Consider the following 26,303-nt stretch of genomic DNA (forward strand, 5'->3'; position numbering starts at 1 on the left):
TCTTATAAATTTGTTTAATTAAACCAAAAAAGACCCTTTGATGGGAGTAGCAAAGACTACCTCCATATCACTTTTGCAATAAAATCCAAACTCCTTGTCTAGCTACAAACCTCCCCTGGTTGGACTCCTGCTCGTCTCCTTGACTTCCTGATGATGATTTTCTCCTTTTCTACAAAACTTGGCCACATTGGCCTCCCTTTTATAAATACACTGGCCTCCCTTTTATATCTGAAACAGACCAAGTGCCTTCCCATCCTTAAAGTCATTGCAATTGTTGTTCCCTAAGCCTTTAATGCTTGTCCACTTAATCTTTACAGGGCTCATCCTTCTTACCTTTCAAATCATCTCTTCACAAAGCCCTTCCCAACCATTTCGTATCTTATTAGTCTATTTTAATTATCTGCATAGAACTTATCATTATGTCATTATTTCTTCTTTACTATTCATTTATGTTTCCATGTCCCTTCACTAGAATATAAGCTCCCTGAGAACAGGGACCTTATTTGCTACTGTAACCCCACTGCTAGCAAACACTAAATAAAATACATGTAGGAAGGAAGAAAGGAAAGGTGGGAGGGAGGGAGGTTAGGAGGGAGAAAGGGAGATTGAAGTAAAGACACAGACACTGATTTATTGTCACGGCAGTTTGTGATGTTTTGTTCACCTAAACAAATGTCCAGCAATAGGATGAACGTGGAGTGAGCATATATGAGAATCCTTTGTTGTCATGATAAATGGAATCAAATAAAACAGTGAATGAACACTTGTTTCTCTCTCTCTCCAAACCTGTTCTCCCAGTCTTCCCTATCTCGGCTAGTTTTACAAGCAAGACAGCTCATGTCAGAACAGAATCTCCACTTATTGCTCCCCGCAGCCCCTTCTCCCTTCTCATACCATCATTCATTTAGTTGTTTAGGCCAGAAACACAGGAATCACCCCCTGAGTCCTTTCTTTTCACATCTAATTTATCAGTAATTATTTAGGGCTTTTTCTTCAACATGCGTCCTGACTCTGATCACCTCAACACTTTTTTTTTTTTTTTAAGCAGGTTCCACACCCAGCATGGAGCCAAATGCGTGGCTCAAACTCACGATCCTGTGATCAAGACCTAAGCTGAGATCAAGAGCCAGATGCTTCACCAACTGAGCAACTCAGGTGCCCCACCTTGACATTTTTAATATCCTCCTGGCTGGTTTCCCTACTTTCTCTCTTGGTCCATTAGAGTCACTACTTCCCACAGCAGCACATAAAGATCAATTAACCTCACCTCTTTACACAAAACCACCAAAAGTTTTCCTGTGATACTTAGATTAATCTAAATGCTTTACCAAGTCTAAAACGCTCGGATAATTTGGCCCCGGGCTCACTCCCTGACCCATCTCCGGAGCACCCGGCCCCAGGCACAGCAGCCTTCTTGTATTCTGGAACACACCCTGCTCATGCCTGCTTTTTAAGTGATATCCCATTTGTCAGGAACCTCTTGCTCCTGACTTTCATTTGCTCACTCCCTTCATTCATCACATCTCTGCTTAAACTCTCTCTGCAGTGATGTGCTTGGTGATTACAATCCCAGAAGAGCCCACCTGTCAATTTCTGTCTCCTTACTCTGTGTTTCTTAGCCTCTCCCTTTGCTTGAAATTCCATTATGTAGTGTATCTGCCTCCTCTCTTTTGGCTAAACAAAGGCAGGGCTTTGTGATCTAGAACACCTTCCATCTCCAGCACCCAGAACCTGGTAGAGAGAGAGTGCTCAATTAATGTTAGCTGAGTAAGTAAATGAGTTCCCAATTCCTCCCTTTCCTTAACCTTGCGCATCTGATCTTATCAGAAGGGTTTGTCAATTATATCTCCAAAAATTCTTCAGCCGTCCACTTCTTGCCATATGCCCTTGTAGAGAACCCCAGTCTAAGGGCAACACCATCCCTCACCTGAATGACAGCAGGATCTTCTCTCTTGACTTGGTTTCCACCCCTGCCAGCCTCTCATTTATGCTCCCCAGAGAGGAGAAAGAAATCCACACTCCACACTCGGTGGGAGGAAACACAACCCTGCACCATCCTGCCCACTGTTCTCCCACTTCACCTTGAAGCACTCTTCCCCGCCCGTTCTCACTACTTTGGACACCCTGGCCCTCTTCCCTTTTTCTTCAAACCTGTTGAACTCTAACCTAACTCACGGAACTCCTTTACACTTTCCCCTCTTCCTGGAACATTCTTCCCCCAACTCTCTGAATGTCTGGCTTCCTCTTACCCTTAAAGTCTCTGCAGAAATACTCCCTCCAGAGAGATACATTCTGACCACTCTTCTAAATATATATCCCTCCTCCCTCTAAATGCACTATTAAATTACCTGCTCTATTTCCCACATGAAATTTATTATAATTCAAAATTATTTTTGCAATAGAATAGAGATTAAGAGTGTGGTCTCTAGAAACATGGGTTCAAATCCCAGCTCCAACTCCACCACTGCTTAGCTGTGCAACCTTGAATTAGACATTTAACATTCCTCCACCTTCCTTTACCTATCTGTAAAATTGGTTAATGATAGTGCCAAGCTTATAGGGTTGTTGTAAGAATTAAATGTTAATAGGCACAAAGCTTATTAAACAGTGCCTTGGTCTCAGTGAGTGCTCTGTTAGCTGTTACTTCTATCTCTTGTTTGTTTGTTGGAAGTCTCTTATCGCCACTATATTGTAAGCTCCTTAGAGCAAGAACCATATCTTGTTGTTCACCATTGAATTCTTAGCACCAAGCATAGTTTCTGGCATATAGAAAGTGTTCAGGAAATATTGGTTAAACTAATGAGTTGCAAAAGGCTCCTCTGTAACTTAGAAAATAAGCTTCCTGATTTATTATCAAGTTAAAAAGCCAGGTTATAAAACATTATTTACAATAGTATCACAGGTTTGTAACATGTGTTGGAAGGACAACCATCATGGTATTAGCATTGCTAGTTTTTATGTTCTTATTTTACTTATCTATATTACCTGATATACACAGTTGACGCTTGAACAATGCAAGGGTTAGAAGTGCAGTAAAAAATCCACATATAACTTTTGATTCCTCAAAAATGTAACTACTAATAGCCTTCTGTTGACCAGAAGCCTTAGGGATAACATAAACTGTGGATTAACACACATTCTGTATGTTATATGTGTTACATTCTGTATTCTTACAATAAAGTAAGCTAGAGAAAAGAAAATGCTATGAAGAAAGCCATAAGAAAGAGAAAACACATTTACAGTATTGTATGTATATTTATTAAAAAAAACTCCACCTGTAAGCGGCAGGTAGGGCTGGGACCAGGGAGGCAGCTGTGGGCCCAGCGCCAAGATGGCAATGTTCTGCAGCCTCGTGGCCTCCATCCTACTGCAGCCCCTGAGTGGGCCATGGGCAGCAACCACAGCCTGGAGGCACAGTGGAACTGCTCCATCTGCCTCCTGGAGGTGTACCACCCACCCCTGGCATATGCAGCTGCTGTCACAAGTGAGTCCACCATAAGTGAGTGCACCAGCCTCTCTGGGCTGGGCGGTTGGGGGGGCAGTGGGGTGAGTGAGCTGGGGACAGTGGAGGTGAGGGGCTCCTGCCCAGTGCCATCCCTACCCTCTGGGAGACTTCCTCCATTCCAGCCCAGCCTCCTGCCCACCAGCCCGGGGCGATGGACCTGACTGCACCATGGGCACATGGAGTGACCTACAGCCCAGCCTGGTCCTGGTCTTACAGGGCCGCCCCCCCAACCCAGTACTTACAGGGCAGCAGGTACGACCTCTGTGCCAATTGACTTGTATTTGATCTCACGGAGACTGGGATGGGTAGTTGTAAATAAATGTCTGTGGTTTTTGCTCTCAACTCAAAATAATTTAAAATTCCACTACAATAAAAACTTATATGATGGCTAACTGAACATAATAAAAAATTTTTTTAAATTCCATATATATGTGGACCCACATAGTTGTTCAAGGATTAACTGTACTTATATGTTGCTTTTAAACTGAGAAAACAAGTCAAATTCATTATAGAAAAGAGGCTTAACTATTAGAACATTGGAGTCTTTATAACTGTTTTTCAAGGATGCATATAGTTGTTTGCATGAGAATCAACAAAAAAACCTGTCTAAAATAAGAATTTATAATATAATTGGTGACAGCACAGCTTCATCACAACCATATGTATCCTGAAAATATAAAGGAAAAAATTTCACTCCAAATAACCAGAAAAATGTAACATTGAAATAAACCCAAATGGATAGGACTAATAAAACAAAAGAAGTAACAAAAAAAGTAACAAAAGAAACTACAGTTCTTTTGTTATTGTTGTTGAAGTATAATTGACATACAATACCCTATTAGTTTAAGGTGTGCATTATAGTGCTTTGATATTTTTATGCATTCTGTCACCAAACGGGTCATTACAGTATGACTAACTATATTCCCTGTGCTGTACATGTCATTCCCATGACTTATTTATTCTATGCCCGGAAGTTTATACCTCTTAATCCCCCTCATCTACTTTGCCTACTCCCATCCCTCCCACTCTGTTCACCAGCTGTTGGAGAAACTACCCTTCTTTACATCAAACAAAAGAAATTTGAATGGGAACATGTCTTACTCTAAAAGGAAATACTGCCAGTTGTAAAATTCTCAATTCTCTCTAATTTATAAATGTAGTGGCCAATCAAGATCTCATTTGGCTTTTTCTGAAATTTGACATCTATTGTAAGTATATGCAGAAAAATAGACAAAATTAAACAATGGTATTTTGCAAAGGAATAATGAGTCAAGCATTGAACATTTTGTCATTAAGAATTTCAAAGTTAAAACAGTTTAAGAAGTGTGGCACTAGTTGATTAAATTTAAAAAAACACCATAAATACACATATATAAACATATATAAGATATGGCAAAGGAAATATTCCAGTCCACAGTAGGTATTTGCAGGGAGGCAAAGATCCCAATTAAATGCCACAAATCCTCCCCTTTTTACTTTTTATGGGTACAGATTGAAGCATGATTTAATTTGACTGAGCGCAGTGGTTAAGAGTGTGGACTCTGGAATAGACTAATTTCAAATCCTGCCTCCACTATGCAGAAGCTGTATAACGTGAAGCCATGAACTTTCCCCTCTCCCTGTGCCTCAGTTTTGCTCATCTGAAAGATGGGAATAGTAACACTACCTGCATTAGAGGGCTATTGTGTGGATTCAGATATAAAGAGCTTGGAACAGGGCTGGCATTTGGAAAACCTCAATAAATGTTAACTATTATTTAAAATTAAATATAAGTAGTGAACCCCTAAAATATGTAGAAAAAAAATGTGTGTGTATTTATGACAGGGGTATTAGGAGGAGAATAATAATAATAATAATAATAATAATAATAAAAAGAACAGGTGCATAAAATCACTTCCTGTTGTTTGAATAATGCTTTGCTCTTAACTTGTTGTCCGTCCACCTACCTGACTGGCTGTGATACAGCATTACGGACTTCAATCCTCCCGCTGCTTCTTTCTCTCTCTTTTTTTTCTTTGCTTTCTAGCAAATCTCTTGGTCTGAAGAAAGGGTACATCTTCCTTGGGTGGAGCCAGGCACCAGACCCAGTATCACCCAAACGGACCCTGCTTCTCTTCTGCACGTACACAACCCCTGCTGTAGGTCCTCCCCACGTGCAGGTCCTGGATTTAGGCCTCCTGATAGAGGGTGAGAGTCACAGCAAGGAGCAAACAGGACATCTGGAGAAGGCTACTGTTTTGGCCACATCAGCCTGCGAGATCCCTTCTTCCACAAACTCCAGCGGTCCCCATTTCCCCAAGCACAAGCCCCGTCCTGGGCTACCCTCTATCAGTTCACATCTGCTTCATCTCCCTAACCACTTTCTCATTTGGTTGCTCATTTCCTCATTCATCATTCAGCGTTCATTCATTCAGTCTTTACTGAGTGCTTCCCATGAGCCAGGCCCTGCATTAGGTAGAGCCCTAGGTGGAGGCCAGTGACCCTCCCTGTCCCAGGAATCCCCTTCTCCTGGACACCCAGCTGAGGTGTTCAGTCTCTGATGAGACTAGAACCAAGATTCTAAACACCCAGTCCACTGTCCAGGGCTCTCCTAACATATGGCCTGAAAACATTCAGTGAACACTCTCCTCCCTAGTCAGGATTCCAACCTGCTTAGCCCCAGATTCCCACCTACTGTCTGTCCTGAGATTTACTTCAAATGAGCCCTCCTGCTTCCTTTGGCCCAGATGAAAGGCAAATGAAAGCAATCTTTCCCTGAGGCTTTTTCTCAGACCTACCTGGCCTTTGCAGGATAGAAATTAGAGATTGCATGGTACACCTTCCCCAGTCAGAGGCAGCCCCACAGCACTTGCCTTATTGGTTCCAGGAAACAGAGAGGCAAGACTTGCCCCTGCCTTCCCCCCTAGCACCACTATAAATGGCAGTTCCTTTGATCTGGACAGCTCCCCCCCGCCGCCTGCCCCCCACTGAAGGGGAGCTTGATGCCTCCTGTTTCACCTAGAGGTTGAAACCTAAAGCAGTGAGAGAAAGTCGCTCCCAAAGCTCGTTTCATCTCTGATGCATGCTGGTCGCTGAAAGGTAAGAGAGGTCGGTACAAGTGTCCTGAGCCCCAGGTGGAGGTTCTGTTTCTCCAAGTTCCTAAAAGGAACCCAACGCTGAGTCTCTGATGTTCAAGCACACACCATGACCACGTTTACCGCAGCGGTCCCCTCCCTCATAGCCCCTTTTCTTCCCTGGACAGCATATAACGTTGATGTTTGTGTTTACATCTCTGTTCTGAGATCAACCTTTAACAGACCGTGTTCTGTGTGTATGCTTGAACACATGTACAAAGCTGTGCCGTGTCAGGGTGTATTTAAGTGTGTTTGTGCATTTCTCCAGAGTGTTTACCCCTGTGGGTGAGGCCTGGTTTGCTCACTTGATTCGTGAATTGTGTCACTTTTACCCTGGAAGTACTCAGGTCATGGGAAGCACCACTGAGTGTCAACAAGACTTTAGTCTGAGAGGCCGAGGGCACCTCCTGTGTGTCATACACAGCCTGCCTCAGCCCCTTTGCTCCTCCTGCCTCTTCAGCTGGGATGCTCTCCCGTCTCCTGTCACATGTCTGTCTACTTCATTCTTACCACTTTTAAGATTTCAGCTTGGAGCGCCTACTCAGGAAGCCTTCCCTGTCTCCCCAGACAAGATCAGGCCTGTGTGCTCCTCCACAGCTCCTGCTCTTTGCAGCGCCTTTCTCAGCTTGTATTCTATGTAATGAGTAGTCTTCACATACAGTTGGAACGCTCCGTGCCCCCAGACCATCGCCTCCTGAAGGAGGATCATGTCTCTGTCTCACACTGACTCTCTAACCGCTAGCAGAATGCTGAGCACAGGGTGAGTACCCCATTTCTGAGCCAGCAGCTGCAAGAAAGACAACATCCAGGGACAGTACTTTGGTAACCTTGTGCGATTAGGGAATTTTAGAACTCAGCCTGAATTCTTGGGGCTCCCCATCTGCTCAGGAATCAGCCTCAAATCCAGAAAGTGAGAGCCACCTGTGGGATAGTCTTCAGGGGCAAGAGAAATAACTAACCGTGCCCACTCTGCAGGCAGGCTGGTGGTAGGAACGCTCCAAAGAACGGAGTACGGCGTGGCAGCTCCTACAGGATACAAGATCTGGGGGACCTCTGGAAGGACACCAGGGGAGCTGCAGGCCTCAGCTCACCCTCCTTGGTTCTTCCCAAATCTTTGACCCTCAAACCTTTGAGCTTTCCCTCCCAGCCCTCCCACCCATGCAGACACAGCTCTCCTCGCCAGCTTGTTTCCCATACTGGCCCCTTTCCCCTCGAGCCCACAAAGAACTGGACTCGGGCAGCAACAGACACTGGAGATTGGATGTAATTGCATCTTAAGATAGGCATAAGCAGAGCTCAGACTGGGGCCCCGAGATGGTACAGTGACAGGGATGGTTGGGTCACTCACAGCACCCTCGCCCTGTTTCTGGCTCTCATTCTTCCGGACTCTGGAACAACACTGTCTCCGCAGTAAAGGGCATCTTAGTGGATTTGGTTCATAGTGTGCAGCTGCATTCGAGAACGGGGGAGTTAGGGGAGAGGGATACGGGGCAAGGGCACAGAGGAAAAGATACGGTTTGAACAACTAGGGCTCCTATGCCTGCCTCAGCTTCTCCACAGCAGCATCCACATCACCCCCAGTGGCTATAAGGGCCTGGAGATTGGCTTCGGGATTCAGAAAGCCCATCGCCCGCAGTTGCTCTAGCTGCACCCGGAAGTGAGTCTCGGGCTGCGGCTGCTGGGGATTGGCACCGGCTAGAGCTTGCAACATCTGGAGGAAAGGGGTAGAATGGAGGTCCAGATCCACAGAGCCCTGTGCTGGGGGAACCTCAGGACCTGGGGCTACAGGGGGATCCTCAGGCATAAGGGCGCCCTCTCTAGGCTCTGTTCCGCCTGCCATACTTCCCAGCCCTGCTAGGCCAGGCATGAACCAGAGGAGGAGGCGAGGGGCTTCGGTAGCCAGGATCTGCAGACCCTGCTCGATCTGTAGCAGGGCGTGCATGGCGCGAGGGTTTGCCACGGCTGCCTGAAGGTGCAGAAGTAGTGGCAGTTGCCGGCGCATCTCATCCTGCAGCTGTGGGACCTGGCTCATGCTGGTAGGCCTCAGGGATCTTGGATAAGCTGGTGGGGGCAGCCAAGCATGCTCAGGCATTCCAGGGGTAGCCGCCATGGGGGAAGGTGGTGAAGGAACGAATGGCGCCCTGTTGGCAGAACGCCCCAGCCCTAAGACAAGGTCAGGCATGTTGGTGCTGTGGCCGGTGGAGCCGTTCCCTGCACCACCTTGGTCTCCATCTTGTCCAGTACTGCTGTCTGGGGGGTATCTCAGGAATGATGGGCGAGAGGACTTTCCCTTGATGGCTACTGACTCTCTGGGGAGAGGCTGGCCGGCCTCACGTTCCTGGGAGGAGGAGGAAGTTGGGGGGATTCGATTTCCTGGTGGTGGTGGTGGTTCTTGGCTCGGATTGCGGGTGGATGCAGTGCCTTGCAGATAGGTTCCCAGGGACTGGGGGGTCTCATGTAATTGCTGAAGATAGTCATAGAGCCCTATAGTACCCAGAATGTTGGGAACCCTATTTCTAGTTTCAGATACATCCTGGTCTCCAGGACGCCTGCCTCGCCTGCGACCTGAGCTTCCATATGTGGAAGCCCAGGGGTTGGGGAGAGGGTCACAGTTCTCCGTCCTCGAAGGCCGGCTGCTGCTGGTGGCATTAGTAGTAGTGGAAGTAGCAAAGGGATTGCCACCAAACTGCTCCTGTACCGCATTAAGCATCGGGTCCATAATATCTGTGTACATGGTACGGAGCACATTATAGCCACCAGGGATGCTCTCTAGGTTGCTGAGTGCCCGGTCCTGGCTACGCATCATCTCTTGCATCATGGCTGGGTTGCGTAGGAACTCCAGCGTCTGCCTCATGATTTCAGGGTTGTTGAGAATATGCCCAATCTCGGGGTTGTGCTGGATCAGCTGCTGCATATGGGGGTTGTTGAGAACCAGCTGGCGCATCAGGCCTGTGTTGGACAGCAGACCCTGGATGAAAGGGTCATCAATGATCTGAGCCACAAACTCAGGCACAGAGACATGCTGCCACATCAGTGAGCTTGGCTGGTCAGAGAAACCACCAGAGGTCAGGCCTAGCCCATTGAGGCCTGTGAGAACACCTAAACTAAAGGTGGGTGGCCCATCTGCCGGGTAAATGGAGCTAGGTTGAGGGAATGATCCAGGGCTGGGGGCTGGGGCAGGGACTGAAGCAGCCGGAAACTCAGTGTCCATGGTGCGGCGTTGCATCTTGATGACCAGGTGGACAGTGAGGCCATCTCGCACTCCACACTGTGCCAGTGAGTCACGGTCCTTGAGGATTTTGCCAGCAAAGATTAAGACCAGCTGATCAGGGTGGGCCTTAAAGCGCTGGGCTATCTCTCCCTTCAGCTGCTGGATGGTGCAAGTGTCTGTAACTGAGAAATCCTCCTTGTCCTTGGGCGTCTGCACTGTCACCTTGATGAGGTGGGGATCCTGGATCGGTGCTGGGCTGCCCTGTGGCAGGGCCTCTCCGCTTTTGGCCATGGTGAGCAGCAGGAGGCCCAGGTCTGTGGGGACACAGCTGGGGGATGGGGATGGGGTACCAAGATCATCCTTTTGGGCAGTGGCAAAAGTAAGAAAGGTGAGCAGGAAGAGGGCCTGGGGTCTCAGAGCGGGGCCATAGGGAGTCTGCATGGAAGGGGCAATGAGGTCCTCGGGATAGGATGCTTGTGGAGGATTATGGGTCTGAGAGGTGTCAGGTCGGGAGAGGAAGACTGGATGCCCTGAGAAAGAGGTCTATGGTTGATGAGTGAAGGGCAAAGGCAGGAAGAAGGATTTGGGTCAGGGCATACATACCAGTCCGCTGTGGCCCCGTCCTTCCTCTTAGACAGGGCTCCAAAGCGCCCTCATCTTGCTAACAGCCACCCCTGAAGCCTTCTGGGCCGGAACCCGCTCCATCAGGTCACCTCTGTGACCTCAGCACTGACATCACAGCCTCACACAATGGATTCTTGAGACCTCTCCAAGGTGCTCTGTATCCCCAGGAATGCAACTGCCCCCCCTTACCTCTTCTATTTCCTTTACCTTGATGCCTTCTTCATAGTGAGGAACCTGGGCTGACCCTTCCATCACAGGTCGAGAGCCCTACTTCCACACATCTGTGTGTGGTGTGTGGAGACAGCCTTGGATTGCAAAATTAGGAAAGCCTTAGCCTTAGCCCCCTATGTCCCTGTGAAGACCCAAATTCAACTGCACCCTGAATTGTTCTTCTTCCTGGCATTCTATGTTTCTGTCTTCTTTTTGATTCAACATTAGACATGAATTTTTTATATATCTTCAGCATATTGACTTTCTGATGGGCAAGATCTAGCATATGAGAGAAGGGCCAGAAATGACACGAAGTTTTTATTTTACTTTTTAAAAAGATTGTTGTTATTCCCCAGAAGAACCCAAAGAATGGACTGGCTATTTACTGAGATTAAAAAAAAAAAAAAAAAGACCAGGGAATAAATTTTTTTTTAAGATTTTATTTATTTATTCATGAAAGACAGAAAAAGAGAGAGGGAGGCAGAGGGAGAAGCAGGACCCTGGGATCATGACCTGAGCCAAAAGCAGACACTCAACTGACTGAGCCACCCAGGTGCCCCAGGGAATAAAGTTGTTAAACAGAAAACCCAGAGTTCAGAATTACATACATTTGAAATGTTTATTTTATACCCAAATGGACATGAAGGGAGGGAGTTCACTATTGTGAGCCTGCAGTTCATCAGTATTGGCAGAGTATTTAGAATCATAAGATTAGTGAGTATAGTAATGGGATAAAGGTAAAAAGACCAAGGCATGGGCACTACATATTTACAAGTCTGGAATATTAGATGTGTTCCACAAAGGAAATTGAGAAGAAATAAAACACTAAGTCAGAAAAAGGAGGGGGGGGGAACAAAGCAAATGAAGAAGAGTTTCGGAAAGGAGAGAGGAACTGATGGTGTTGGATAATGCTGGTAGGTCAGGAAGATAAAGGCTGAGAACTGACCACTGGGTTTGACAAGAGAATGGGGGACCATGATGAACCTAGACTTGGAAGAGTGGAGGGGGCAGAAATCTGGCTGGAGTGGGTTTAAAAGCAAGTGGGTTAGAAATGAAGTGGATTCAATAAGAGTATTTTACCTAAGAGAAAGGTTATGATGGCTGTGTGGAAATGTGGGGATAGAAACGTTTTTGTTATGTTTTTTCTTAAGTTGAGAATATTACATCATGCTTTTATTCTGATGGGAACAACACAATGAGGAGGGACAAATGATGCAGATGGGAGAGAAAATAATTGCAAGACTAAGCTATTGAGTAGATGAATTGGAGAGATTGGGATCAGTGCCCAAGCAGAGAGCTTGATTTTGGTCCACAGATAATTTATTCATAACAGGATGGAGCACAGAGTGTATGGGTTGTCATTGGACAGCCAGATTTCAGTTATGGCAAAAAGGTGGGGATCATTTAGACGAAAGGTTATAGATAGAGTAAGGATTTGCTGTTGCTAAATTATGAGTTCTAAATGGTAGGTTGAAAGGTTCAGAGAATTGATGACCAGTGGAAAATTGGGTCACATGAGGGATTTTCAGAACATATTGGGATAAGAATCAGAAAGGTGACACAATAGAGCTTGGGCTTTTCAGATAACATGAGGCAAACAGGGTATAAAGCTTAATTAGATTAATTGATTGGATAAGGGTGCCTAGGTGGCTCAGTCAGTTAAGCATCTGACCCTTGGTTCTGGTTCAGGTCATGATCTCAGGGTCCTGGGGATGAGCCCCACTTTGAGCCCCGAGTGGAGTACCACACTGGGCTCCACACTCAGTGAGGAGTCTGCTTGGGATTCTCTCTCTCCCTCTCCTTCTGCCCCTCCTCCTGCTCAAACTCTCTAAATAAATAAATAAATAAATAAATAAATAAATAAATAAATAAATAAATAAAATCTTTAAAAAAAGATGAATTGATTGGGTGGAGGCATCTTAATAGGAATGTAGAAAATCCATTTTAGCTATAATTCTTTCTTGAGACCTATCCTTTTACTAGTTTGAGTGGGGGAGTGGGAGTCTGGCAGCAGATCTGCAGGAGCACTTGTTTTGTGGGCTCTCCTTCAGTCTTGCTGATGGCAGTGTCAGGGCTAGAGGAGGGGTAGTCTGTGAGGAGCACACAGGATTCCTGTGGGTACCCTTTGCAGACCAGAATCTGAATCTGCATCACCACCTCCACTGCTCCAGACACCACCATCTCCCACCTGCTCCATTGCAAGAGCTACCTCATTAGTGTGTCTGCTTACACTTCTACCTCTAGCACAGTCTTTCCCCACTTGGCAGCCAGATCCATGCACTGAAACACCTGCATTGTTTGCTCAAAATCCAGCAGGGATTTTCCACTGCATTCATAGTAAAATCCAGAGTCCTCACCAGACCCTACAAAGTTCTTCCTGATGTCCTGTTTTTCCTTCCATTGTTTAGTTCAATCCACTCCAGCTACAACATCTCCTTGTTATTCTTCAAACACATCAAGAATATTCCCACCTCACACTTTTACTCCTAGGTAAACTTCTCTGCCTGGAAAATACTTCTCCCAAAGGAGTGCATGTTCGGTTCTCCCAATTTCTTCTGATTTCTGATCAATTATTGCCTTTCAGGAGAGGCCTTCCTGGATTACCCTGTATGTAGAAGACCTTATCCTGCTTCATTTTTCCTCATTGCACTTATTCATAGGTTAAGTAGAATACAGTCTTATCCCCACAAAAGTAAACTCCTAAATAAAGGAACTTTATTTGGTCACGGCTGTTCATTCAATGCCTAAAGCAATATTTGACTTATGAAATTATTTGACTTATTTGACTTTATTTGGTCACTGATATTTCTTCAATGCCTAAAACAATATTTGACATATGTAATTGTTTACATACCAATTGGCTGTGATACTCCTGGGGAGGCAGGAAGAGGAAGAGATGGGGCCTTGACTAACTACAGAGAACACAAGCTACGGACATTTGATATGCCGAAGGACTTGTATTCTTGGAAGGTGCCATGCCCCCAAACGCCTGAGTTTTGGTGACAGGAATATGCAGTCAGGGTAAGCAACTGTATCTCTCTGTGCTAAAGAGGGAATAGTAACAGTCCAGCAAAGTCCTATGATTGTAACAATGGCAATTAGTAAGAGATCCCTAAAGAGGATAAATACCTACCTAGACCTGGCTGAAATGTGGACTTTTCCTACTCTGGCCCACCAGGCCATTCTTCTTCCACTTTCAAACTTGAACAATTTGGACTTGGAAAATTAAGAAAGTTTTTATGACTACATATATGTGTCTATCTATAGTAATTTTCCCTTTTGTATGGGTATGTTATGACTGTCTTCCCCTACACATGGGTGTGTGGATGTGTCTTTAGGTATTTGTGTGTTGCTGTGCATGCCCTTGGCTGAGTGTGCAATGTGTTGAATGTATATGCCTATATACATGAATCTTTGGCTATGTGACCTTGTGTATGTGTGCAAAGCATATACATGTCCTTGGGTGTGTGAGCATGGTATGACGTCTGAGTTTGTGGTTCTATGTATGCAACGATGATTCTCAAAAATAAAAAACTATGATTCTCTATCTCTATGTTAATATATGCATGTGGCATGTGTGTGCACTAATTATGTACTGTAGGTGAGACAGGGATATCACATCAAACACAGATAGTTCCCTTTTTTGCAAAAGAAACAAAGCCAAACCTCAGATGGGGGCATGTGGGAGTAGCCATTTTATTGACAGATCTTCTACGCATGGCCAATGGTCTATTATTCAGTGGAGAAAGTATTGCTTGGTTTCTCCTGTTCCAGGACTTGTCCTGGATGGAAGCATCAGAAGAGGTGGAAGAGGCAGATGATGTGGTCAAATGGGTCAGTAGCAGGTAACAAGCAGGTAATAAGTAGGCATGGTGGTTAGAATCCTTGGGATCTCTTGAGTTTGCAAATAGCAGCACTGGTGTCCCCCTCAGTAGCAATGAGTGCCTGCAGATTGGCATGATGGTTCCCAAATCCCATGGCCTGGAGAGATTCCATCTGCTGACTGAAACGAATCTCAGGGGCTTGTGGAAGGTGGGAAGGGTCTCCAGCTAAGGACTGTAGCCTCTGCTGAACTGTTCCAGATTTGTGGCAGCATTCAGGATGTTTGGGTTCAACAATATCTGGCACATCCCAGGCCCAGGGCACTGTGTCAGGGTAGCTGCAGCTGGGTGCAGGAAGCCAACCCAGGCCCCACAGGTAAGGTGCAACCCAGGGTAGAAGAACAGGAGCCTCTGTGGCCAACAGCTGCAGACCCTGCTCAATCTGCAATATTGCTTGTGATGCTTTAGGGTTGGCTAGGGATATAAGCATGTCGGAAAGCTGTGTCTGCTGCAGGAATGTGGACAGCTGCTGCCTACACTCTTCACTCAGCTGGGGCATACTTATGAACAACATCATCTGGGCTGCCAAGTACGGGTTATTCAAAAGCAACTGCATCATGCTTCCTGTGATCTGGGAGCTGGTCTGCTCATCAGAAGGCTGGAGGTCATCCTCTAATTTCTGGTCAGAGCTATCTAGAGAGATGGTGGCATCTTTGTCTTCTGCCTGGGGCTGCTGGGTGAGCTCTATGCTAGGTAAGGCTGGTACCGCAGCCAGCTGCTGAATGGGACAGGTATGACTCCGGCTCTTGGTGGAGATAGTGGTAGCATAGGCACCAGGAGTATGGTTCACCTTGTTGGGGGTAACATTGGCTGAGGTGATAGAGGATAAACCACAAGAACTAGTATAGATGACTCGGGTTGTAGGGAGCTGTGGGAGCTGGTCCCGTCGTTCCTGGGGTGGTGTTGGAGATGGAGGTGAGGATTGAACTTGTTCCAAAACTTGTCCTTCCAGGAGAGCTGTGAAAGGGTTGCCCCCAAAGGGATCTTGTGAGCTGTTGAGCATTTGGTCATTGTAATCAACATAACTCTGACCCAGGACATTGTCCCCACCTGGCATTGTCTCTAAGCCTGAGTGTGACTGTGGGTTCAGTGGATGCTCAAGATTCTGTTCAGGTTGCTGGATCTGCATTAGCTCTTGAATAATGGCAAGGTTTCTGGCCAGCTCCAGAGTCTGCCATAGGATCTCAGAATTGTCAAGGATGTGGGAGACTTCTGGCTTCTGCTGCATTAGTTGTTGTATGTCTGGGTGTTCTGAGATGAACTGTCTCATGAGGTCTGTGTTAGACAGAAGCTGCTGGATACTAGGATTCTGTAGCATCTGTGCTATATACTCTAGACTACCCACTTCCAGATCCTGGGTATGCATTTTGGATGCATCAGGCTCCACAAGAAGGGCTGATTCTACTGGGGTGTGACTCACACCAGCAGGTTGGTATACCCCATTGCTGTTACCTTCGGTGTTTCTGTCCCAGTGGCAGGGCTCTTTGGTCAGCAGTTTCCGGGAGGAATGGGCTAGGGATCTGGAGCTGCATTTGGACTTGATGACCAAGTGAATGGTGTGACCATCGAGGATGCCCCTTTGGCTCAGTGTGTCATGATCTTTGAGAAGGCGGCCCATGAAGACAAGCACGAGTTGGTCCATCTGGCACTTAAAGTGAGCAGATAGCTTCTCCTTGAACTGCCTCACTGAGGTGTCATCAGCTATCATAAAGTCTTCCTGCTTGCCTGCTGTCTTCACTATCACTCGGGTGACACTTGAAGAGATGTTCTTGTCTGCAGGCAAACCTGAAGGACGCCCACTCTGAGCCATCCTGGGTTTTCGAGAGATGACATGCGGCATGGACCTCAGTGGGAGGGCAGATGTTGAGCAGGTGGAAGCCGGGGCAGAAGGGTGAGGGCAGACAAATATTTCTGCTGGCCTTTGTCTCAGGTGTCGTGTTCTTAGACCAAAGGCTAGTTTCCCTGGTGCCCAGAAAGGGATGAGTGACCAGCTGGGGTCAGGTATTTTGCGGTGTTATACCCCCCACCCCAGTTCTCCAGATGTGGCCCAGCTGAAGCCTGTCGTGGCTACTGATTCATACTTGGTACCAGGTGGGCTAAGTAAAGATGACTCCACCCAGGGCTGCCCCTCCCTTCTGCCCCACCCACCAACACCATAACCTCTTCAAAAAAGGGATATTGTGATGTCAACTCTAGTCTCACAGTCTCTGCCAGGACCAGCTAGGGAAGGGAGACATATTTGTATAAGTGTATGTGTGGGGGTGGGGGTAGGGGTGGGGTCACCAGATCTCCATAATAAAATAAAATAAGGTCATTTTCCAGAAAATAGAAGACAAAGTTCTCAGGATGGAACTATTAAAAAAAAAAGGCGGGGGGGGGGGGCGTTGGTGCCTGGGTGGCTCAGTCAGTTCAACCTCTGCCTTTGGCTCAGGTCATGATCTCAGGGTCCTGGGATTGAGCCCCTGCTCAGAGGGGAGTCTGCTTCTCCCTCTCCCTCTGCCTGCTGCTCCCCCTGCTTCTACTCTCCTGCTCTCTCTCTGTCAAACAAATTAAAAAATTTTTAAAAATCTTAAAAAACAAAAAGACCAGATTGTTTATGTGAGATGTGTGCTTGTCTGTGGTGCTGTGTGTGTGTCTCTGTTGGGATTGCAGGCTTGTTATATTGAAAGTCGAGTTTGCTGAAGCCATAGATAAAACTGCATATCTGTAAGAATGGAATCTCTCCTGTAAGAAGGATCTTATTACTTTTGTTAGAGATCTCAAAAAAATGAGGCCTTACAAAGGAAAAGGGAGCAAGGACAAAGTTCACAAGTGGAAAGGGAGGTTATGGTTTTCTTTGGCTCTAGGTTTAGTGATACTGGACTTAACTGAGAGTGCTCCCATGTGGAGATTGATTTCCTTGATCCTAAAAGCAGGAGCAAGGCTAGCTGGGGAGGCTCCCTGAGGGGCATTTCAAATTAAAGTTGAGTGAGCCCTTCCTCGCAAAGTATTTTTTTATTCAGCTATCACTTGGTCTTTTCTACATGTCATTTTAGCAGAATCTTTAGAAAGATTTGATTCAGTGTCTTAGCCCAGTCTTCAGTGCCCACCTTTGTGTCATAGCATTAGTGGGAGAAAAGTCTGTAGATCAAGAGGTGATGGTGGAGGTGATTCGTAGTGAAATTCCTAACAGGACGGGTTTAGGCAACTAAAACAGATTCTCAGTTCCATGCAGTTTTGATCTATATTTGGGCAGCAGATAATTTTCCCTTAGTGGATATGTTAAAATGTGCATTTGTGTTTACGTAGATGGAAATATTGTACAAATGAGTAAGAACCCATATGTCTGGTTGGATGTATATTTGTGAATGTTTGTATATGTGGAAGTATAAGCATGAGACAGTGTGCCTGAAGTATTCTGGTATCCTCTGTGTGACTGTGAAGACTTTGGGATCTGAAATTTTGAACATTCCATCCGACCCCATGGGAGGGAGCTGAACCACTCAGATAGATAAGTAACAGAGGTGGAGTGTCTGGGCCTCTATATTCTCAGTGTGTTGAAGATGAGCAAAGATATTACAGACAGTTGGCCAGGGTACTTCCTGTGTCACACCAAAGGATTCTCTATTGAGAATGTCTAGACCACCAGCTCAGTCCACGTCAGACCCTCCTCATGCTCAGCCATTAGCTGCTTACTTCCTAGAATGGGACTCGGGCCTAAGTCCTTCCCTCAACTGCACTCAAAGTGAGATTGATTCAGGACAGGGAAACATTGATTTTCACACCAAGACACTGCCTCTTTACTCCCCAGGTACCCTGAAGGAGGCTGAGGATAATAAAGGGGGCTTCTATATCCCATTCTAATGACCAGTTGCCCTGGTCTCTGCACTGGGAGCAGAGGCTCTCAACATAAGGCTTATCATCTTAAGCCTAGTTCATGGAATTTTATATTTGTCAAAGCTGGATTCCTGGTTTTTGAAACACAGAATAGATTTGTTTTAAAAATTAGAATGCTGTGCCTACAATTCTAGGATTCTAGTAAAGAGGTGTTTGTTAGTGTTAGTGTTTGTTTCCCAGTCAAACCACAATCAAATCCAGATAGGCCATTATTAAAAAGAACTTTGATGTAAGGATTGAGTTATCAGTTCTACAGAATTATCAATTCTACAGAATTATCAATGATAAAGATATAATCAACATTTCTCAATCAGTAGGAGTGATGGCCATTGTGGGGGACGATTCATCTGGAGTTATGAGAAGGGGGACATGATTCTCCCAATACTCTACCCCAGGGGTCTCAGGGCCTAGAAGAGTTCTCAGGTGTGACAGGATGTGGTCAGGAAGAAGCCAAGAGAGCTTTCAAGCTGGTGGTTTTGATTGTTTCTGCTTCTGCACCAGGAAGCTGAGGTCATAATTGATCAGGTAGCCATCATTGTAGACATAGAGCTTGTGATCCAAGGGGGAGTAATTGATGCCATGTAGCGTTTCCAGCATCTTATCCAGCGGGATGCTGAGACGGCGCTCCCGCCCAGTGGTGGTATCAAAAGCATAGAAGATCTCTTCTTGGTGGGTGCTCAGTGGGCGTAAGGCATAGAGCACTCCACAGGCCATGAAGGCTCCTGACATGGCTGGCTTGTACTGGCTGGTGCGCCAGGTTTTCTCCACTGCTAAGGTGCTGGTATTGAGACGACTCACAACCAAGTTTCCCTTGCTCTCCTCAGTGGCATAGAGCACCCACAGCCCCTTCTCATCACCAGCAAAATCTATGTCTTTCCAGGACACACCGGCATAGGAGAAGCGGTTGTTGTAGGTGGCACTGGGCAATGGGCGTCGTAGCACCAGGGTGTTGGAGGAGAGATTCACCTTGGCAATGTCACGTGTGCCATAGTAATTGAAGTACATGAAGTTCTCGTACACGGTATTACCGCTGCCATCACCGTAGCCCATCGTCCTCTCCACATAGTTCTTCATCAGTACCAGGTCATCATAGGACTTGTACAGCCGGTAGTAGTCAAAGTACCTAGGCGAAGCCCCACACCAGAATCATCAGGGTACGCAGTGCTAATAAAAATGAGCAGGCTAGTGTTCTAATTAATAGCGGGAGCTTTGGAATCAAACAGAACTGATTTGTAATCTCTTCTTTTACTTACAATATACTGGGACAAAAAACAACTGTAAAAAAAATCAGTAATAGCAATAACATTGACATCAAACTCAACAAGGCCTCATGGACACTGTGAGTGCATTATCTCATTTAATTATAGCAACAGCACCAGAACTTAGGTTGTATTCCCACAGACTAGGAGACTGGTTCTCAGAAAGAATAAGTAATTTGCTCAAAGTCACTCACTCAGCTCATAACTAAAATCTGTAAAAAGAATAACAAAAGAATCTATCTCATTGATATCAGGACTGACCTAAATAATGCTAATAAACCAATTAGTAGAATACTTCTCTCCAAGTAAGCAATCATCAAGGGATAGCTATTATTCTTTTCTTCTTTATGGAGACTCTTCTATACCTAGACTCCACGCATTCCACCTGCCCCTGAGACATTGGTGTCCCAGAGTGGGACACAGTTCGGAGGTGGATTTGGGGAGACCTATGCTCATGAGATCACTTTGGAAAGTTCTTTAAATTATCCCTGAATTCTGAGTGTTGTCACTGCTTGACATTGGTAAGTACTGCCTTGCCCACAGAGATTTTGAGATGATTAAAAAAGCAAAGTCATGTTAATATGCTTCACCTGCTACAAAGCACCTGTAGGAATTGGGAGCAATGTTATTAGTAACACTATCTGAGACGATCTTCCACTGAGGCCCTTCAGTGATAGGTTCAAGCCATGTTCATCCTACCCTCCTGTAATCTCCTACTCAGTTAGATCTTTCTCATAGTCCTATATAGACTGACTTTAAACCCCCTGCCTGTGCGTTGCGCCTAGCTGCCTAGCCAGGCTGCCAGGTTATTGAAGGGCTCATTCATCTACTCATGGATTCAGTTAGCAATCTTATCATCTAAAAAAACATCCACTAGCACCCATTATACTGGTCACACTTTTCTACGGAATCTCACATGATATTCTCATAATTTAACTATCCTCACTTTCCAAATGGCTAGAATGGGTCTGAGACATTAATGCATTTTCCAAACTCACTCTAAGTACTGAGATTCAAACTCAGCTTTGTTTGAGTCCATGGCATAAGTATGGTCAAGTTCATCCTTTAAACTGTCCTCAGAAGAAGCTAGGATTTTGAGGGCCAGGTGGAGAAGAGTTTGCTCTTGAAATAAGATCAGGCTATAGATAGAACCAGTTTGGATTATGATCGGATTGGAAATTTCGGACAGTGGGTTTGTGAAGGAGCTCAGGGCCATCTGAGTCCTCCTTAATCCAGAGAGGAGTTCTAGGAGGTGGCTTGTCAGGCCTAGGCTAAGTTTGTCCAGGGGCATACCTAAAATGGAGAGAGGAAGCTCTGCTGGGGCTACAAATAAACCCATTAGGGTAGGGTAGGGAACATTTGGAATGAACCTGGTTGCAAAAGAGAAACCATCCTGAACTCACCTTCCATTTTTACCCAGAGGAGCTACCCAGTAGAGGGAAGAGTCTAGATCGGGTGCTGAGTCTCGACCCCAGACACCTGCCATATGGGAGTAGCCTCTCCAATTGAGTTGTACCACAAGGGGTCGGCTGACTTTCTGGAGGCCTCCGTGGGCACAAGAACCTACAGAAGAGAGCAGGCAAGGTAGAAACTAGGAGTGAAGCACACAACCCACAGGGAGAGGACAATGAAAGTGTAATAGCCATGTGTGCATTTCAGCATGTGTCTGTCTGCCTGAGGGCATGCAGAGCTATATAAGCAGGTGTGACTTTGCACGAATAGAGGATAGTGCACATGTCTGATTACAGGTGTGTTTATATATATCTGTACATACTAGTATGCCTGTATGTGAGAGTGTACCTATCTCAGTCTGCAGCCCTTAGTGATGCAGCATGCAAGGAAGCAAAAGACCTTTGCTGCCCAACCCTCAGTACCCCATAACCAACCCCCTATTCCCAAATCTGGTCTTTGGGGAGATGAGATCTTAATAAATTCAGTCTGAGACCTCACCAGGGGGCAGGGGTGGACCAGAGGCCTCTTGCCACTTCTCCCTCTCACAATTGCTGAGCCGGCCCTCAAGAACATCCACCTCCTGGCGGTAAGCACGGAGGCTGCGCTGGTCAGAGTCAGCCAGAAGCTTGAGTGTGAGGCTGGCATTAGCCACCTATGGAAATGAGATGCCAAGGATATGGGTCATGGACTGTTCCTATGAACTGAAGTGAGGCTCCCATATTGCCCAGCTCAGTGACTTTTTTCCCCAGAAATAAGTGATTTTGGAAATCATCAAATTTATGAGATTAAATAAAACAGGAGACTATGGAGGGGAGAGGGATTCTCCAATCTATCCCCATGTACCTGGCTCTGGAGTTGAGAGAGGAGGTCCTCAGTCTCACTACCTCCTTCCTTGGCCATAAGCTGGGTCACCAACTCCCGTGCTACCTCTAGCTCCAGGCGCAGCAAGTTGTATGTTGGGGCCTCCTAGGAGGAAGCAAGAGCAATGGGATTCCTGGGCTTCAGGGCACGGTTCATTTCCAGGACCTGGTTATCCTGACCTTCAATGGTGTGAGCGTACTCACTGACCTGGGTGCGGGGGAATGGACAAACAGGACCCCTAAACCTCAACACCTGTGGCTCTTTCTCCCATTCACATGCCCCCCAGTGCCACACAGCCAACAAAATACTCTCAGATCTGTCACTTTCATTTGTTCCATTAACAGCCATTGAGGTGAGCATTAGTGTTATCTCCATCTCACAGCTTAGGACATTCGTGTCCTTCTTTTCACCTCAGGAAAAATCACTATTTCCCCCATATGCCCAGTTTCTCTCCCCCTTTCCTGGTTACAGACACACTTTCAGGAGTGTCTTGGTGAGTAAATGAATGGACAGACTCCTAGCTTCCAGGCCCTCTACCATCAACCTTCCCCAGGGCTCTACGAGTACCCATTCCGAAAAGCTACTGCCCACATCACAGGGTGGATGTCACATTTCCATTCACTCAGCCTTACTTACAACGTTGATTGCAAACTCACCAGCCTGGCCCACAAGACTCTCCAGATATTGCCCCTATTTTAACTCAACTCCAACTCTTTTCCATCTCCTTTGCACTAGCCATCCCACTTTCCTCTTCCTTTGCTAAAACCTCTTCCCATCTCCCACTGCACCTATACCCATGAATTGTCCTCTTAATGGAGGAAGCACATCCTACACAAGCCTCTCTGTACTGTGACTGCCACTGAGAATCCCAAGAACGACACCTAATTTTTCCTTCATACTCAGGATTCATCTCAAAGATGAGGGCTATGCTTCCTTCAGCAATTTCTCTACCACCCTGGCTCATCCTCATGCTGGATCCAGGAGAGAATGTGCTCCTATAACTGCCAGCCCCAGCCCATAGCTCCAGTGCTTACCCTGGATAGCTCCTGATCATACTTGTCCATGAGCACCTGGGTTATACTCTGTAGCTGTTCCAGCTGATTCATGGGCATGAGGTTGTTGGGCAGGTGAACTACACAATGGCACAGGCCATCCTCATCCACAGAACCTGGCACCCTTTTCACCAGCTGCAAAGGCAAGGCCATGGGCACATTAAGTGTGATGAAACATGGGTCCTAATGTGCTGTTTAGGAACATGAAGCAGAAGAGCTGACCCTACTCTGGAGTGTCTGAGAAGAGCTCTCTTGGCACAGGAGGTTGTCCATGACGGACTCTTCTGCCATGAGTTGGAGTGACCCTTCCCTTGACTTCCCAGAACATCCCACAGCCCCCTTCCAGCTCCTAGAGGTGGGGCCTTCCTCACCTACCTCATACGCTGGCTGGTTCTGGTCACAGTTCACAGAACTGGGAGTAGACTCTTCCTTGAGGCTCTGTGGAAAAGAGGAAAGCTGATCTGAAAAGAAGTCTTAAGGGACCAGTTTAGGGGATACAGTACCTCTACTCTGGAGATTGAGTAGATTCCCACAAGTTCATTTTGTTGTGAAGACAGCAGGAACAGAGTGTTCCAAATTGTCAAAGAAGGGAGATGAATATGAACAACACCGTGAGGCACTGGACTCTGGACTGATATTTAGCGCTCACAAGAACATGACAACATATGACTTGAATTCTTCATTTTAAGTTGAAAACTAGAGGTTCTGAGAGTTAAAAAAGAAATAAATAAAACAGCTGGGGTTTCCTTACAGATTCTTAAAGAATCAAGATGTGTGGCTCCTGTCCTGTGAATCGTCCCACACTAGTTTTTCTGGCCCTGGGAGTTAATTAGGTTATGTCTTCAGTCTGCAACTCCAGCCCAGTGGTTTAGCTTTTGGGGATGTTGAAGCAAAGGACACATGCCTACAACAGCCCAGGCTGGCCTGCCTCAGCTCCAGCATCCTTCACTAGGAAAAGGGTGGCAGATTTCTTCAGAAAGTGAGGCCTCATAGAAGAGCAGGGTGGACAGCCCTGAAATCCTCCTCTCTCATCTTCATCCTTGTTTTCCCTCTCTCACCCTAAGCCTACCCAAGCCCAGCAACAATCAGAGCAGACTGGGCATCCTATCCCCCTTCCAGACACCCCTAGGTCTCTCCACTTTCACTCTCTCTCAGAACCTGGGACTTCTTGAAACAGGTCAGAGGGATGAGGGAAGCTAGGCCGAAGCCCACCTGTTTGAGATCCCTCCACCCTCAGGCTGTACCTGAGGCTGTCCAGGAAGCACCAGGAACAGCAGCAGTAAGGGTATCCAGAGGGCCAGGGCAGGCTGCATCTTGCTCCTGCTACAGGAGGGAATCAAGACCTTTGAGTTCCCCTAAGCTTTTATCTCTGGTCCCAGTGAATGGTCTCAGCAGGAGGGATATAGATTTCAACATCTGAAAGGACTGAGCATGTGAGAGGGGTTGGAAAGGGACAGGGTGGGGCGTGGGAAAAAGAGGACTGTGATATACTTGTGCTTCCAGAGATGGGGTAGAAGGGACTTTTTTACACAGACAGAGTCTCTCTCAGCTATGTGCCCTCCCCACACCTAGAAGTCTGTCCTCTTCGCTGTTCTAAGCACTCTAAACATTTCCATCCCACACCACTATTCAAATGGATCTGCTAATTGGAGATCCATATGCCTACAGCCTCCACTGCCTGTCCTTCAAGAAAGCCCCTTCCCAATACCTTCTTGTCAAGTCTCTAGTCCTCTGGCCTCTCACCTGATGTATCCTAAGAAAAGAAAAAGTTGCTTCCTGAGTCAAAGCTCAGTGTTCCTAGTGCCAGCCACTCAAACTTGAGTAAGCCACTCACCTACTCTCCCAAAAAGCCTATTCTTTCCAATTTGTCTAGTATTTTGTCCCAGCTGCCCATGGCTTTGACATCCCTCCCTCCAGCTCTATTCATCATACTTCAAAGTACCTTGGTCATGAAAATTAATTCCTTCTTTGACCGGTGTAGACACTCATCCCCTGACCCAGCTTTGTGGCTCTTTTTCGGATAAGTTCTAATCACCCAGAGAACACAGCAGACCATCAAGGTTGGGCAGGAGTGAAAGGGACTGGGGCCGGGTGCCACTATGGCAGTGTAGGTGAAAATGGTGGAGGTGAACAAACTTTCCTTACCTGCGTTTAGGTGGATAAGGAACAGCCTACCAAAAGGATGTAAGCCAAAATGTGCTTTCCGTGCTCTGCCTGAAGACCACAGTTATGTCCATGAACTTCATGAGATATTGCATTTGGTATTTTAAGCTGTTCCAGGGAGTGAGGAACTTGGGACAGGTGAGCAGAGAATAGGGTGGCCCAGGGTGGCGGAGGGGTGGTGGGTAGGGGTCTATCAAGCATCCTATGCTCTGTGTCTGCTCCAGGCATCTCCACAGCACGGCCTCCTGGGCCTTTTCTCACACCCCCACATTTTGATATCCTGCAGAGAAGAATCAGGTAATAAACCAGGATAGACTTCCCCAAATTAGTCTCATTGGTTTAGAAACCAGAACTTCCTTCTGAAGAATATGGCTTTGCCAAGTCATGAGGTCTGGTCTTGCCTCTCTCACTATGGGGGCCCTTGGGCTCCTCTGAACCCTGAGAACATCCTTTCAGGATTAACAAGACAGACCCAGCCTTTCCTAGGAAAGAAAGATGTTGATTCGGTTAGGCCTGGGAATGTCTCTCCCAAAAACCACAGGGCAAACATAACCTGTACCGGGCAGGGGTCCCATGAGAAAGTCCTGAACTCAGGGTGGGGGCCCTACCAGCATACTTCCTTATGGCAAAATTCCAGGGAAACTGCTCCATATGGTCCATGTCGACAGTCCACACCTTTGCTCCTTCTACTTCCTCTCATAGGCTAAGAGAAGGGGAGGAAGACAAGGCTGAGAACCTTCTCCAAACCTCCAACTTCGGACTCTGCTCTGTGCTTAGCTATAGACAAGGGGTTGCTTCTCATCTTCCACTGACCACTCTGTTCTCCACCTGGACCCTCGTCTCATCTCCAGACCTCACACAGCCCAGTGTCCTCTCTGAGTCAGGGGTTCACAAGGGACATGCTGAGGGAGGTGGCAGTAGGATCTCTGCTCCCCCTGAGCTCTCAGGCAGGAGACTGTCTGAACCATGGCCTGGGGCCCTGTAGCTCTCCTACCTGCCCATGCATGCAAAGCCATCCCATTGTCTGTGCCCCTTTCTATGATCAGGAAACCAATGCACAGAAAGGCTAGGGTCACACACAGCTGGGACGAAGAAC

The 26,303-nt window shown here is 46.6% G+C and overlaps 3 protein-coding genes across 3 annotated transcripts; all 3 read right to left on the reverse strand.

The window, feature by feature from the left end:
- Window positions 1-8,152: 8,152 nt before the first annotated feature.
- LOC123856639 (ubiquilin-3) lies at window positions 8,153-10,120 on the reverse strand. The gene has a single exon (XM_045892787.2). The coding sequence runs from the start codon at window positions 10,118-10,120 to the stop codon at window positions 8,153-8,155; it is 1,968 nt and encodes a 655-aa protein (XP_045748743.1).
- Window positions 10,121-14,539: 4,419 nt separating this feature from the next.
- UBQLNL (ubiquilin like) lies at window positions 14,540-16,384 on the reverse strand. Its single transcript, XM_045892786.2, has one exon. The coding sequence runs from the start codon at window positions 16,382-16,384 to the stop codon at window positions 14,540-14,542; it is 1,845 nt and encodes a 614-aa protein (XP_045748742.1).
- Window positions 16,385-18,882: 2,498 nt separating this feature from the next.
- Window positions 18,883-25,867, reverse strand: LOC123856474 (olfactomedin-4-like). The gene is made up of 9 exons (XM_045892668.1): window positions 25,767-25,867; window positions 24,289-24,367; window positions 23,420-23,482; window positions 23,027-23,179; window positions 21,975-22,097; window positions 21,678-21,783; window positions 21,083-21,242; window positions 20,678-20,818; window positions 18,883-19,543 (listed from the first exon to the last, which is right to left on the reverse strand). Exons 1-9 carry the CDS (start codon window positions 25,865-25,867, stop codon window positions 18,883-18,885), a joined length of 1,587 nt encoding a protein of 528 aa, XP_045748624.1.
- Between the last annotated feature and the right edge of the window lie 436 nt (window positions 25,868-26,303).

Source organism: Mirounga angustirostris, unplaced genomic scaffold, assembly GCF_029215605.1.
Source record: "Mirounga angustirostris isolate CCGP_5_RB_7025 unplaced genomic scaffold, mMirAng1.0.hap1 SCAF_13, whole genome shotgun sequence".
Lineage (NCBI taxonomy): Eukaryota > Metazoa > Chordata > Mammalia > Carnivora > Phocidae > Mirounga > Mirounga angustirostris.